The following is a 15,401-nucleotide window of genomic DNA, read 5'->3' as shown; positions in this document are numbered from 1 at the left end:
TCAATTGGCTAAAAAATTCGGCATGTCTCTTTGCCTCTTCTTTTTTTTTTTGTCTTTTTGCCCTTTCTTGGGCCACTCCCATGGCATATGGAGGTTCCCAGGCTAGGGGTCGAATCGGAGCTGCAGCCACCGGCCTACGCCAGAGCCACAGCAATGCGGGATCCGAGCCATGTCTGCAATCTACACCACAGCTCACGGCAATGCCGGATCCTTAACCCACTCAGCAAGGCCAGGGATCAAACCCGCAGCCTTATGGTTCCTCATCGGATCCATTAACCACTGCGCTATGAAGGGAACTCCTGTCTCTTCTTGAGGATCTTCTTGACCTTCAGCACTGAGGGCAAGAACAGGTCACCCAGGGCCACAGCAGAGGAGGGAGGCCAAAAGACAGAAGAGCTATGATTTTATGTGGAACATTTATCAGAGCATGGCTTTTCTGCATCTGTGTATCAAATTAAATTAGTCCTCTACTCCTTCTGGCCTTAATCTATAGTGAAGCTCAGCATTTGTATAATTTAAATCACTCATCACTTCTTTGATCATAAAATAGGAGCTGGAAGAAACTTGAGGAACTACCCCCACTGAACCATCTTATTTTGCGCCCAGATATTCTAAGAAGGTGATAGGCAGGTGGGCAGGGTAAAATACTAGTCACTCAGCTTGGTTTCATTTCTCTCTTGCTCCCATGAGAGACTAAAGAAGGAAACAAGATGCATTCCCCGCCTTTATTTTCTCTAAAAACTGGGGTAAAGGGGACTCTCTTTTTTTTTTTTTTTTTTTTTTTGGTCTTTTCTAGGGCTGCTCCTGCGGCATATGGAGGTTCCCAGGCTAGGGGTCGAATCAGAGCTGTAGCCACCGGCCTACGCCACAGCCACAGCAACTCGGAATACGAGCTGCATCGGCAACCCACACCGCAGCTCACGGCAATGCCAGATCCTTAACCCACTGAGCAAGGCCAGGGATCGAACTCGCAACCTCATGGTTCCTAGTCGGATTCATTCATCACTGTGCCACAACAGGAACTCCAAGAGGACTCTTTAGAAAAAGAAATCATCTATGTGATTGAAAACGGGAAAGTTCAAGCTTATATGGTGTTCTATGTCAATTATATCTCAGTAAAGCTGGGAAAAGAAATGTTTGCAATTTTCAGAAAGGAATTGGCAAAAGAAAATGGGAAGATCCAGCTTCAACAATGGCTCCGGGCTGCTCAGAGGAAGGAAGCAAAGCTGGCCAAGGTTGAGCCAAGATGTTCCCAAGTTAGTTGGGAGCTGAAATTTGTCACTTGCCATCAGCCTCTACATGGATCAAATCATGAGCCACGGCACCTGCCAACCCACAGCAGCCCTTGAGCAGAGCTCAAGGTGGAGACTGGGAGTGAGGCACTCTGTGCTCTGGGGAAACTGGAAGGACAGGTCTTCAGATAGATATTTTTACAAGATTTTAAGCCCAATTCTGACATCTCCTTATATCTGGAAAAACACTAAACTGCTTCAAGGTGCTGTCTATCCTCGTGACTAGTAATAACTTTCATGAGACCAGCAGCAAACTTTCTAAAATGTGTGCATGGCTGCAGGCACCTCCCCCTTTACCACTTATATCTTGATATTTCCCCTTTCCTCTTTAAGGTGGTATTTCAGAGCTGCCTGAAATATTGCCTCCTGGGCTGTAGGTAAGTAGGCAAAACAAAAGATATCCTCTGTGAATGCAGTCACTCCCAAGGAGGAGCCAGTGAGCATTAGGGAACTCAGGAAAGAAACAAAGAATACTGGCCCAGGGCTGCAGTGTACATCAAAGGAGTGATTCCAGGAAGCCCAGCCTTTTTTTGTTTTTTGGTTTTTTTTTTTGTTTTTTTTTTTTTTTTTTTTTTGCTTTTTAGGGTGGAACCAGGCTAGGGGTTGAATCAGAGCTGCACCTGCCCGCCTACACCACAGCCGTTGCCAAGCGGGATCCAAGCAAGCTGCATCTGTGACCTACACCACAGCTCACGGCAATGCCGAATCCTTAACCCACTGAGCAGAGCCAGGGATCAAACCCACATCCTCATGGATCCTAGTTGGGTTCCTTAACTGCTGAGCCATAAAGGGAACTCTGGGAAGCCCAGACTTTTACATCTTCCCAGAGAAACTGGTTTTGTATAAATCTTCTGTAAATCTGGTTATCTATAAATCTTCTGTTTCTACTATCTTCCCTTTGTTGCAAAAACTCACATATCCTAGCTTCCCCCCTCACCCCAGAGTGGTTTCTCAGGGCTACCTGAGATGCTGTCTCTTGGGCTTATGTCCTAATTTTGCCCCCCATAAAACTTAACTCTCGGGTTGTGCATTTTTTAAGTCCACATAGTCCAGACTGCAGACTAATATTTCAAAGAGGAAAGAGATCGGTCAGGTGTTTGAGTCTATGTCCCTGAAAATATGTAACACTGACACCTCCCGAGGGTGCTGGCTGGGGTTTCTGGTATTGGTGAGGAAATTGACTCAATTTCCCAGGTTCCTCTGCCATCCCTGTGCCCAGCCTGGCATCTGCCCAGTCCTCCTGCCCCGAGAAGGTGGCCGACTCTGCAAGTCTTCAAGGACGATGCTCTCCAGGTATGAACCTCTTATGCCGAGAATCAGCCTGGTAAGAGGGTTAGGTGTGGGGAGGTTTTCCAAGGATCAGGAGAATCAAAGCAGGGAAGTGTTTGGGACAGCAGCCAGCCAGGTCAGTCCTTCGGGGTGGGCCATCTCCCCGGTCTGCGTTATGGCCTGGACCAGGCTTGATACAGCCGCGCATCTTCCAGCAGCTCTACTCCCACTGGATTCCCAGGAGCTCACAGCTGACGTTCCACAAGCGCTCGGCCGTTTTGTTATTCCGGGCCCTTGGCGACACCCAGGCCCTCTTGCAGTCACTGGAGGGCAGAGAAAGAGGGTGAATGTTCAGGAGTGAAAATGGACAGGCTGAAAATGTTTACGGCCTCTGCCTCAGCATGTATTTCTAAATGTATAAATAAATTGAATGACAAGAAATTAACTGTATTGCAATGCAGTTTTAAAATGGTTTAAAAACAAATGTGGAGGGGGGGGTTCCTGTCGTGGTGCAGCAGAAATGAATCTGACTAGGAACCATGGCATTGCGGGTTCGATCCCTGGCCTTGCTCAGTGGGTTAAGGATCTGGCGTTGCCGTGAGCTCTGGGTCTGGCGTTGCTGTGGCTGTGGCTGTGACTGGCAGCTGTAGCTCCAATTCAGCCCCTAGCCTGGGAACATCTATATGCTGTGAGCGTGACCCTAAAAAGCAAAAAAAAAAAAAAAAAAAAGAAAAAAAAATGTGTGGTATAGTAATGTGTTACCAATGTGTTATGTGACAAGAGCTGGCTCTAGGTCTAATCACCATCAGTAGAGCTGCAGCTGCCAGCTTACACCACAGCCATGGCAACACAGGATCTGAGCCGCATCTATGACCTACACCACAGCTCACGGCAATGCCGGATCCCTGACCCACTGAACAAGCCCAGGAATCAAATCCACATCCTCATGGATACTGGTCAGGTTCATAACCCACTGAGCCACAAGGGGAACTCCTTACATCCTATTTCCATTAGTGCCACCCTGGAGTCTGGGCATTTAACATTACTGCCTTAAACATGCAATAAAATATTATAAAGTCACTAAATAAAACTATTTTCAAAGAATACTTAATTAATGGGAAAATGTTAGTGATGTGAGAAAAGTTCCCAAGCGAAAGCGACCTTCTGAGGTACCTGCAATAACTGCAATGTGAGATGAAATTATTTATAGTTTTATTGGGGACAAAGTCACAGTATCACTGCTGCTCCTGTGGTTTATTGCCTACATTCATAATCAAAGGAAATGCCAAATTTCAGATGGAGGTTAGTGGAGTTAAAGATTAAATTATCTTTCCAAGTTTACAGACCCCTTGAATTCTATCCACAGACTCATTTGTGCTCTGTGAACCTCTCAGTACCCCTGTTTTTTTTTGCGGGGGGACCAGATAGGGGGCTAGGGCAGAGCACACTGCTCATGATGTTTTTCTTTAAGCAGAAGTTTTTTCTGGAGTTCCTGTTGTGGCCCAGCGGAAACGAATCCAACTAGTATCCATGAGGATGCTAGTTCAATCCCTAGTCTCGCTCAGTGGGTTAAGGATCTGGCCGTTTCTGTGAGCTGTGGTGTAGGTCACAGATGCGGCTCCTATCCTGTGTTGCTGTGGCTGTGATGTACGCTGGCAGCTACAGCTCTGATTCAGCTCCTAGCCTGGCAACTTCCATATGCCACAGGTTCGGCCTTAAAAAGAAAAAGAAAAAATAATTTTTTTCTAATTATAAAAGTCGTGTACCACACTTGGAAAACGCAGTACTGATGATGAAGAAAAGCCTGCTATTTAATTGCTTCCTTACACTCTTTTCTCCTTTGTGTATATATAAAGCATTTCTCTTTCTTTCTTTTATACAAAATTGGCATCATACTATACCTAATTTGGGTAGGATATCTTGTTAAAAGATATACATTTTGGGGAGTTCCCACCGTGGCTCAGTGGTTAACAAATCCGACTAGGAACCATGGGGTTGCGGGTTCGATCCCTGGCCTTGCTCAGTGGGTTAAGGATCCAGCATTGCCATGAGCTGTGGTGTAGGTCACAGACTCGGCTCAGATCCCGAGTTGCTGTGGCTCCCTCGTAGGTCGGCAGCTCCAGCTCCGATTGGACCCCTAGCCTGGGAACCTTGATATGCCATGAGAGTGGCCTTAGAAAAGGCAAAAAGACCAAAAAAAAAAAGAAAAAAGATGTACATTTTAATTATACAAGTAATAAATTAATACATGATCTTTAAAATTTAGTTTTCTTTTTGACCACGCATGTAGCATATGGAACTTCCCAGGCCAGGGATCAAACACACACCACAACAGTGACAATGCTAAATCCCCAACCCACTCTGCCACAAGGGAACTCCTAAAATTTATTTTTAAATAATAAATACCTAGAGTAAAAAGGTTAAAATCCTTCTTCACAACCCCCGACTCTTCCTCAAACTCCCTGGAAGTAACTACTACTGATGTTTTGTTGTGTATCCTTTCAGCCTGTTTTCTGTACATTTACAGTGAATAATTACATAGTTCTATATTTTAGTTTTCTCTCATATCACCAACATTAATTAACTATCATTTGAAAATACTTTTATTTAGCGACTGTATAATATTTTTATCCCATGTTTAAGGCAGTAATGTTAAACACCCAGACTCCAGGATAGCACTGTCTAACGGAAATATGATATGAGGAGTTTCTATTGTGGCTCAGTGGGTTATGAACCTGACTAGTATCCCTGAGGACGTGGGTTTGATCTGGCCTCACTCAGTGGGTTAAGGATCCAGTGTTGCCGTGAGCTGTGGTGTAGGTCACAGATGCAGCTAGAATCCAACACTGCTGTGTCTGTAGCATAGGTTGGCAGCTGCAGCTCTGATTTGACCCCCAACCCAGGAACTTGCCTATGCTGCAGTGCAGCCCTAAAAAGCAAAAGAAATAAAAGAAAAAAAGAAAAGAAAAAAGAAAAGAAATATAATGTGAACCACAAATGAGAGCCACGTATGTAATTTTAAATTTCCTAGTAAAAATTTTTAAGTATTTTTTACAAGTAAAAAGAAATGGGCAAAATTAATTTTAGTAGCATATTTTCTTTAAACCAGTACAGCCAAATCATTTCAGCATGTACTCAATATGAAATTATGAATGAGATAGTTTGCATTTCTTTTTTCATACTATGTCTTTACAATCTGGTGTACATGGTACATTTATAGCTTGTCTCAGTTGGGACTCGCCCTATCACAAGTGCTTAGTAGCCACGTATGGCTTGTGGTCACTATACCAAACAGCACAGCTCTAGGGCCAGACTGCCTGGGTTTAAATCCCAAGTCTACCACTTACAAATTATATGACCTGGAGCAAGTTAATTATTCCCCACCTCACTTTCTTCATCTGTAAAGTGAAGATAGTAATATGATATACCTTTCAGAGGTGTGGTGATTACATGAATTAATACATGTCAGACACATAGAAGTGTGCCAAACCCTTTGTAAGAACTCAAGCAAAATTGGCTATGATCATTTATCCATTCTTCTATTGTTGGACACTGAGGTTATTGCCAATGCTTCAGTTCACAAGTGATGTGCCAATGAACCACCTTGAACCCAGTGAGACAGAAGAGCAGACTGGGCTGGATTGAGTCATGGAATGGGAGGGAGATTTAATCCCAGACTTTTCTTTATTCCCAAACTCTGACTACCCGTCGAGTTTGTGATAAATCTCAACACCAAAATGTCTATATTTTATATTGACAGATACTTGGCAGCACTAGGAAATAGAGTTCACACTGGGGAGACATGACTTTTCCCTGGAGCTTTGTGCTATGTGTTATTAAAGAATTCATGAAGGGGGAGTTCCCGTCGTGGCTCGGTGGTAACAAACCCAACTAGTATCCATGAGGCCTTGGGTTCAATACCTGGCCTCGCTCAGTAGGTTAAGGATCCAGTGTTGCTGTGGTGTAGGTCACCGACACAGCTTGGATCCCCTGTTGCAGTGGTGTAGGCAGGCAGCTGTAGCTCCAATTCGACACCTAGCCTGGGAACTTCCATATGTTGTGGCCCTAAAAAGACCAAAAAAAAAAAAAAAAAAAGAAGAAGAAGAATTTACAAAGGAATTCAGCCAAAAACTTCCTAGGAAGGGAAATATGCTCCAGAGGCCTGCTTGTGTTCTTTCCATGGTCCAACCTACAGGGATAGTCTTTTTTAACAGCTCTCAGAAAGCTACAAAACTTACCTGGAAAATGTGGCACACAGGTTTCCAACAGAGCCAAAAAACCAATTCTTGGTTGGCCTACACCACAGCCACAGCAACACGGGATCCGAACCGTGTCTGCAAACTACACCACAGCTCACGGCAACGCTGGATCCTTAACCCACTGAACAAGGCCAGGGATCGAACCGGCAACCTTATGGTTCCTAGTCGGATTCCTTTCCAATGTGCCACAACGGGAACTCCTAGCCACCTTTCAAATGTAAGTTTCCTTAGAAAAGTAACAGCTTTTGGTTTACTGGCCCAACCTGAACCTGGATTCCACGGTCATGCAGAAACTCGGTCACTGGTGGGGGGTGGGGTGCCAAGCCCGGGAGCCTCCGCACCTGAAGTACTTGCCGCTCAGGGGCTCCAGGCCCTCGGCCAGGGCGCAGTGCAGGCTGGTCTGGGCCCCCTCCCGCGCTGTTTTGAGGAAGCGGGAGAAGAGCCGCCAGAGCAGGCACAGCAGGAAGGAATGCCGGACCAGCTCAGACTGGACGATGCCTGGGTGCACTGCGTACGTGGTGACCCCCGTGCCTAGGACAGAGAGGGCACAGTTAGACCAGAGACACATTCCCAGCCCAGGGAGACAGCTCATCTCCTGCAGCAAAACGCACAGGTGAGAAGAAAGGAGGAACTCAGGAAACAGAGTCCCAGTGTTCAGAAGGTACCTCTGCTAGCCAGGTAGAATCTCACTAGGAATTCATTGATCTCTTCCAGAAAGATCTATATAGCCTTCCCGCTTTATGTGCTCCTAAAGGAATGCTTGGTTGAAGGTCCTTCTGTTTCATTGTCATCTCAATCTTTGGCTTAAGTGGTATCTTTGGAATTTCTATTGGAGGGGCTTAAGGGTAGCACTCTGGTTGGAATGGAGGAGGCCAGGACCTTGGTGTGAACTGAATTTGCTGGACAAGCACAGTTTAGGAGGTGTAGCTTGAGGGGGTGTTGATGGAAAGGATGGGGGTTTGCATGCCCCCAAGACACCCCTGCTGCCTCCACAATTTTTCGTACTTATTATGTTCAAGGGCTGTGCTACCTGTTTTTCGTGTTATCTCATTTGACTCTCAAAGAGGTTCATGAGGTAGATAATATGAAGAAGCCCATTTACAGCTGAGGAAACTGAGTTCTCATCACAAACAGGTTAGGTAAATTGCCCAAGGTCCCACCTAGGAGGTTGCAGGGCCAAGATCTGAACCCGATGTAGAAGAAAGAGCATGGACTTCCATAGACTGGATTTGAATCCTGGCTTAGTTAGGAATTAATGTATCTTGCTTGGGCGAGTTTCTTCATATATTTGTGCCTATCTGTTCCCTCGAAGGGAGGGGGAAAATAATAGCACCTACCTCATAGGAATATTGTGTTAAATGAGTTAAGACATGACTAGTACACGGCACACACAGTCTCTCAATCATTATTGTCATTATTAGTGTTTATTTTAATAATTACCCTATTCTTCTGCTGTCTGCATTCTGATAGTAAATACCGCTTTCCCCATTTTCTCTGGCTCATTGATGTAGCAACTGGTCCTCCAGATTCACAGATGTCAAAGCCAGCAGCTCAACAGAAACACCAGGGAGCACAGAATCATAGGATTAAGAGTGGCCTGACCTCATTTCACAGCAGAGGGGATGAAGTCAAGGGAAATTTTGTTTTTTTGTTTTTTTTGTTTTTTTGTTTTTTTTCTTCTGTGTCACACTCCAAGCATAGAAGTTCCCAGGCTAGGGGCTGAATTGGAGTTACAGCTGCTGGCCTACACCAGAGCCACAGCAACACAGGATCCAAGCCGTGTCTACAACCCACACCACAGCTCGAGGCAATGCTGGATCCTTTAACCCACTGAGTGGGACCAGGGATTGAACACACAACCTCATGGATACTAGTCAGGTTCATTTCTGCTGAGCCAAAACAGAAACTCTGAGGTCAAAGTAGGTTAAAGGGACATGTTCAAACACACACTTGTCTAGTAGCTGGTCAAGCAAGAACTCAGACCCAGGGGTCTGAAATCCAGCCCCAGCTTCCCGACTCCAGGCAGTGGGCAGCAGCTCTGTAGCTCAACAAATGGCGCAGAGAAGGAAGCACCCTGTTTTAAAGCGGGGACCCCACATTCTAGTCCTCCCTTCTTCACTTGCCATTTAATCATGGACTGGCCACTTCTTTGGACCTCAGTTTGGACCCATAAAATAGTAAAAACAGGAATTCCCACTGTGGGGCAGTGGAATCAGTGGTGTCTCTGGAGTTCGGGGATGCAGGTTCAATCCCCAGCCTGGCACAGTGGGTTAAGGATCTGGCATTGCTGCAGCTGTGGCATAGGTCACAACTGCAGCTTAGATTGGATCCCTGGCCCAGGAATTTCATATGCCACCAGGTGGCCAAAAAAAAAAAAAAAAAAAAGTAAAAGTAATACCTTTCTGCCTGTTGCAAAAAGTTGTGAAAAGATCAGATAATAGATATAATGTGTGACAAAACGTATAAAGTTTATAAGTTCCTGACCCCTGTTCAATTTTAAGCTTCCCAAGGGCAAGGACCGTTTGCATATGGTTTATAACCTCATTCTCCTTAGTGCCCAGAGCCACCCATGAAATGTGCATGTCTGACCTCCTGACTTCAGGAGTTTCTGTGAACCTCTAATCAGGAGTGAAGACCCTGCTTTTGCTGTCTTAGCCCTGGCCCTTTCTCCAGACTCACCTTGGAGCCTCTTGGCCAGTTCCCGAGTAAAGAGCACGTTGGCCAGCTTGCTGTGGCAATAAGCAAAACCCCGGTTGTAGTGCTTCTCACCCTGGAGGTCGTGGAAGCGAATCTTGCCAGCATGGTGGACCACGGATGACAGGTTCACCACCCGTGCGGGAGCAGATGCCTTCAGCTGCTCCAAGAGCAAGTGCGTGAGAAGGAAGTGGCCTGTGAGGAGAGCCAGCAAGGGAGATTGAAGAGTGGAATGGCAGCCTGGGCTCAGGGTGTGGGAACGAATGATAGGACTGCAGCATTAGCTCACTATCTTCTGGGTGTGAACATTGGATGCCTTGAGTAACTTATTGCTAATGGTCAGTCAGTCTGAGTTAGTGGGCTCTGCAAGGCAAGGGGCAGAGCTAGATTCTAGGTAAGGCAATAGAGAGCTAATCTATACTTATTTGTGCCTCTGTCTTTGCCCCAGTCAGGAGTAACTGCTGGCTTTTGACACTTTCCTCTGGCCATGATCACACAACTGTGGGCATGCACAGAAAGAAGGATGGAATAGTCAGGGAAAATAACATTTTCCTAGGAGCTGAGAACATGTTCTACGGTCTCCTCACTAGAGCCATCACCTTGAACTCGGAACCCTGGCCTCTCTCATACCTCAAGTCCTCAAGGTCTTCCTCCTCCAAAGAGCAACCCTTGGCCTTCAGTAATAGATATGACCCCCGCCAGCCAATCACAGACTTCTGTACTCCCTACATCTGGCCCTGCTTGGCAAGCCTTGCACTCCCAAGGTCCCATTCCAGAATGACATTCTTATTCTCTCAAGTTTAGACATTTCCTAATGGTATGAGAGGAAGGAGCTCTTTTTTTTTTTTTTTCCCTGTACTCCCTACATCTGGCCCTGCTTGGCAAGCCTTGCACTCCCAAGGTCCCATTCCAGAATGACATTCTTATTCTCTCAAGTTTAGACATTTCCTAATGGTATGAGAGGAAGGAGCTCTTTTTTTTTTTTTTTTCCCTGTACTCCCTACATCTGGCCCTGCTTGGCAAGCCTTGCACTCCCAAGGTCCCATTCCAGAATGATATTCTTATTCTCTCAAGTTTAGACATTTCCTAATGGTATGAGAGGAAGGAGTTTTTTTTTTTTTTTTTGCCATTGCTTGGGCCACTCCCGCGGCATATGGAGGTTCCCAGGCTAGAGGTCAAATCGGAGCTGTAGCCACCAGCCTATGCCACAGCCACAGCAACGCCAGATCTGAGCCATGTTTGCGAAGCTACACCACAGCTCACGGCAACGCCGGATCCTTAACCCACTGAGCAAGGCCAGGGACCAAACCCGCAACCTCATGGTTCCTAGTCGGATTTGTTAACCACTGCGCCATGACGGGAACTCCAGAGCTCACTTTTTTTTGTACTGGTTAGGAGGGGGATAATGAAGGAAAAACTAGTATCTCCAGTCTTTTGGAATCTTGATCTCTGTGAAGACCAGTGGAGATTCTCAGTGCTGGTATAGGGTCATCTCCCTACAGAGAACATGGCATATGCTTTGCTTTTCAGTCACTCAAGATATTTACCCAGGTGGTTGACTCCCAGGTGGGTCTCAAAGCCATCCGCTGTCTTGGAATATGGACACAACATCACTCCAGCATTGTTGATCAGAATATGGAGCTGCTTTTCCTCTAAAGGACACAAACAAGGAGACCACATGGTTAGCAAGAGTCCACTAGCTGCCTGTCCCAGTCCTGAGAGTTTGTTCCTTTCCTCTGGACCTGTCTCAGGGATATCAGTAACCACTGCCATTGGGCTTCAAATTTCAGTTGCTGATATCTTCCTGGACACCATTCATTCATTAGTTGGGCATGCAGTACTGTCTCTGACACAGGCTGGGCACTGGGCGTGCAGTGGTCAAACAAGATAGACATGCACCCTGTCCCTCATAGATTTCATAGTCCTTGGTAGAAGCTAGTTATTTTCCAAGATCCGGAAGAACTCTGGCAGCAGCATAACCTCCTCTAGTACCTGTGGCCACAGAAAGTTGGTTCTCAGGATGAAAGGGGAATGGGCATCAGGGCCACACCTTGATGCCAAGGTGCGAGCCCAGACAGGGAGCTTACACCTCCAACATTCCCATTGCTGAGGCAAAAGGATAATAAGGATCCTGCCCAGCCTGTTCACCTGCCACCCTGTGTCAGTTCCTTGCCCTGCTGGTTCATGTGGTGGAACCCGTCTGGTGGGATCCATGATGGTTCTGATCTAAAGGTCAGAGATGATCCAGGGTGGGGCAACCATTCCCACACCCGGCATCCTGCTTTCCTAGCTACCCACTGGGCCTCACCTGTCAGAAAGCCCTCAGCAAAGGCTCGGATGGATTTGGTATCAGAGAGGTCCAGTTTCCGCACCAGCACCTGGGAGTTCTTTGTATCAGCTCGGATTTCACTGGCAGCAGACTCCCCCTTCAGTACATCTCGGCAGGCAATGTATACTCGGGCTCCTGGGGCCAAGACAAACAGAGGGCAATGTGATCAGACCCTGGGCTGAAGAAGTGTCTAGTAAGTGAGCTTGGGGTTGGTGGACGGAGCATTCCCCCTACCCCCCCTAAAGCAGAGGGTAGCTGTATTGCCACTTCAGGATTCTTCTTGCTATCCAGGCTGTGAATCCTGGTTTTGGCACCCTGATTTTTTTTTGTGTGTGTGTGTGGTCTTTTTTGGGACCAGCACCCATGGCATATGGAAGTTCCCAGGCTAGAGTTCAAATTGGAGCTACGGCTTCTGGCCTACACCCCAGCCAGAGCAACATGGGATCGGAGCCACGTCTGCCACCTACACCCCAGCTCACGGCAATCCCAGATCCTCAACTCACTGAACGAGGTCATGGATCGAACCCACGTTCTCATGAATTCTAGTCGGGTTTATTACCACAGAGCATGACAGGAACTTTCTACACCCAATTGTTAATGTGGCTTAGGATCTCCTTTTAGAATAACTAACCTGAGAAACATTATACACAGACATCATTGTTGTCTGTGCTTCATAAAATAGGGAAGGAGCAGGAGGGAAGGAAGGTTTGTTTAAGGCCACAGAGTGGGTGTCACAGCTGGACTTGAATCCCAGGTTCCTTGAGTTCCTGGTCAGAGCCTCCAAGCCCAGGAGGAAAGACAAGGGAATTGGGCAAAGCTCCTAGCGAAAAAGGAGCTGCCCTGTGTACACGCAAGGGAAAGACTTGCCTCTGCGAGCGAGCTCTCTGGCTGTCTCCTTGCCAATGCCCGTGTTGGCACCCGTGATCACCACCACCTTCCCGGGAAGCTGCATGTTTGTCCTACAAACCCCACCAGCAAAGAACTTCCTATAGGTAAAGGAAACAAAACTTTTATGCACCATCCTTGCCAAGCCCAGACTGAGATACTTAAAATCCACCCGGTCTCAAAGAGGGATTTCTTGCCGTTGCCGTCAGGAGACCTAAAGAAGCTAATCTTCAGGGGACAACGACTTCCCAGTGAGCAAGGCAGGTTGGGAGGTCATGTGCCCGGAAGCTGCACAAGATCATTTGGGTAAAGAGAATAAGTGCTCTTGAGCCACGACTAAAGCACATGTTCCCTGTTAGATAGTAAAGCTGTCTCACTCTTCCTTGCAGAGGTTTCTGGGGGTCAGCTTCCTTTTCTGACCTGCACTAAAAATATGAGGAGGGGGTGGCCGTATGTGGAATCAATGGTCCTGAGCCCTAGGTCTTTAATAAGCATCAACAGTGGGTAACCTATGTACAGTACCTCCAAGGGTCCCATATACAAATAAGGCTCTTGAGCTGCCTCTCTGGTTTCAGAGAAGCCAGAATAGTCTGCCATCCTCTAGAGATTTCATTCCAGCCATCAGCACACAGAGGGAAAATCTCCCTTGTCAGACCTCTGTGCAGAGAGCATCCTTTTACATAGAGTTGACTTGACAAGTTCCCAAAAATAGGACAGGAGCGGGCAGAACTAACATTTTCTGAGCATCATCTGGCTTCCAAGCACTAGGCTGGGCACTTTTCACGGGGAATTTATTTTAACTCATTCTCAACCACTCTGTTATTATCCACACCATACAGTGGAGAAAGCCAAGGCACTTGCTCATGGTGGCAAAACTGGAATTCCAACCTAAGCTTCTATGCCTGGATCTAGAGCAACATTCTGTCCTTGTTATGTCCACTTGACCTTCTGCATTATCAGCAATTGAAAAACTCTCTACTCAGAGCAGACATTTCTTTGACGTCTCCAGAAATCTCAGAGCAAAAGAGCAATCCCAAAATGTTCCTTGACGGTAGCCTGAAAGGGAAGAGAGTGTGTCTCCTTCCCCAGAAGCCTGGTACTTAACAATGCACCCCTTGGCAGTGAGCACCCACCGTGACACAGCAGGGCCACCTTGACCGGGGAGTCAATGAGGGAGCTCTTCAGAGGAACCCAAGGGAATAGAATGAAAGTGCAAGAATTCCCACCTAAGTTGCCTATGAAGCCACTTAATAGAGTCCATTCAGCCTTCCAGGAGCATCAGGATTCAAACCAGCACCCCCTCTCCCAGCCCCAGGTGCTTCCTTCTTATGTTCCACCACAGCATTCATACCTCCTTCCCTCCTGCTTCTTCTGCCCTGACTTTCTCTCCCTTGGCTTCCATCCCTTTCTCTTCTTTCAGCAGCTAAGAACGTCATCTACCTACAGGCTCTGTGGCTCCCAGTTCAGGAGTTTATAAACTATTGAATGCGTTACTGAATTAAGACAAACCTGATGGATGGAGCTGTCACATACAGGAAAAAAAGGAAGGAGGTGAGCAGTCCCAAGACAGCCAGCATCGTTTCAACTGCTTTACTTGCTGCCGCCTCTGCAAAAGGAACTTCAACTCCACTCGGGCTCCTCCTGGTCTGGCTCCAACTCTTGGCTGCTTCTCTCTGCTTCCCTTTCCTCTGCCTCTTCTCGATCCTGGGTGCTCAGCAACAGCCTGGCTCTCAGCGTAGCCCAGAATCCTATTTAAATCTGAGAGCTGTCAGAGCACAGCCTGCTGGGAGATGTAGTCCTGGGGGAGGAGGACGGAGAGAAGAGCAGAACCTCACCCTCACTGGAAGACAGAAGGAGGGAAGATGGAGAACTGTCCCCTAACTCCTCAATTATTGATCTTGTCTAGGGAATGTCTGCTATCAAACACCCCACCTTCGCTCCTGCAAAACAGAATATCTAACTTTAGCAACAGACCCCATAATACTTGAAATACAAGTGTGATGAAAATAGAAAGACAAGGAAGAAACCTCCAGAAGAATGGTCAAAGAATTCAGGAGAGTGGTTTTCCTGGTGGGGAAGGGGTAGAGCCTGGGCTGGAGGATGTTGGTATCTTCCAGAGCATCTTCCAGGGGCCTGATAGCGTTCTTTCTTTGAGGTGGGTGCTATTACAGAGGTGAACTCCCTTTGGGAAAATTCACTGTCATGCACTTGATTTGTGCACTTGACTGTGTCTTATGTTCTGTTTCAATGATGTTAACCAACACACATACATGCCCAAGACAAGGAATAATGTTTCAGTGCATGGGTTCTAGAATGGGCTTCCTGGTTCAAATCTGATTTATTTATCAGATCTGTGGCCCTGAACAAGTTACTAAATCTCTCTGTGAACTCAGTTTCCTCACTTGCACAATGGGCATAATAAAAACATACACCTACATTTTTAAGCGATAAATAGGTAGAAGATTTAAGATAGAAACTAGCACATTGTAGTCACGGTATAAGAGTTGGCTGTGTGGGAGTTCGCATTGTGGCTCAGCAGTAATGCACCTGACTCATACCCATGAAGATGCGGGTTTGATCCCTGGCCTCGCTAGTGGGTTAAGTATCCAGTGTTGCTATGAGCTGTGATGTTGCTCACAGATGTGGCTTGGATCCTGCATTGCTATGGCTGTG

At 46.7% G+C, this 15,401-nt stretch overlaps 1 protein-coding gene across 3 annotated transcripts; it reads right to left on the bottom strand.

Moving 5' to 3' along the window:
* Positions 1–386: 386 nt before the first annotated feature.
* RDH12 (retinol dehydrogenase 12) lies at positions 387–14,458 on the bottom strand. 3 transcript variants are annotated; one of them, NM_001243402.1, is given in 7 exon segments: positions 1,849–2,884; positions 7,162–7,351; positions 9,500–9,709; positions 11,062–11,166; positions 11,823–11,978; positions 12,711–12,829; positions 14,238–14,458. In NM_001243402.1, coding segments are annotated over 7 exon segments (951 nt in total). In that variant the 5' UTR covers positions 14,306–14,458; the 3' UTR covers positions 1,849–2,781.
* Positions 14,459–15,401: the final 943 nt, after the last annotated feature.

Source organism: Sus scrofa, chromosome 7 (assembly GCF_054392235.1).
Source record: "Sus scrofa isolate SSC_HxYL_T2T_F1_AM1 chromosome 7, Sscrofa_HxYL_maternal_Yorkshire_Landrace_v2.0, whole genome shotgun sequence".
Lineage (NCBI taxonomy): Eukaryota > Metazoa > Chordata > Mammalia > Artiodactyla > Suidae > Sus > Sus scrofa.
This window is presented reverse-complemented; position numbering and strand designations above follow the sequence as displayed.

Excerpts from the sequence above, each read along its gene's own strand:
- RDH12 (XM_013989103.3), bottom strand. The coding sequence starts at position 14,305 with ATGCTGGCTGTCTTGGGACTGCTCACCTCCTTCCTTTTTTTCCTGTAT. Across the intron at positions 12,830-14,237 it reads GTGACAGCTCCATCCATCAG|GAAGTTCTTTGCTGGTGGGG; the intron begins GTTTGTCTTAAT and ends CTTTACCTATAG. Across the intron at positions 11,979-12,710 it reads CAGAGAGCTCGCTCGCAGAG|GAGCCCGAGTATACATTGCC; the intron begins GCAAGTCTTTCC and ends TCTTGGCCCCAG.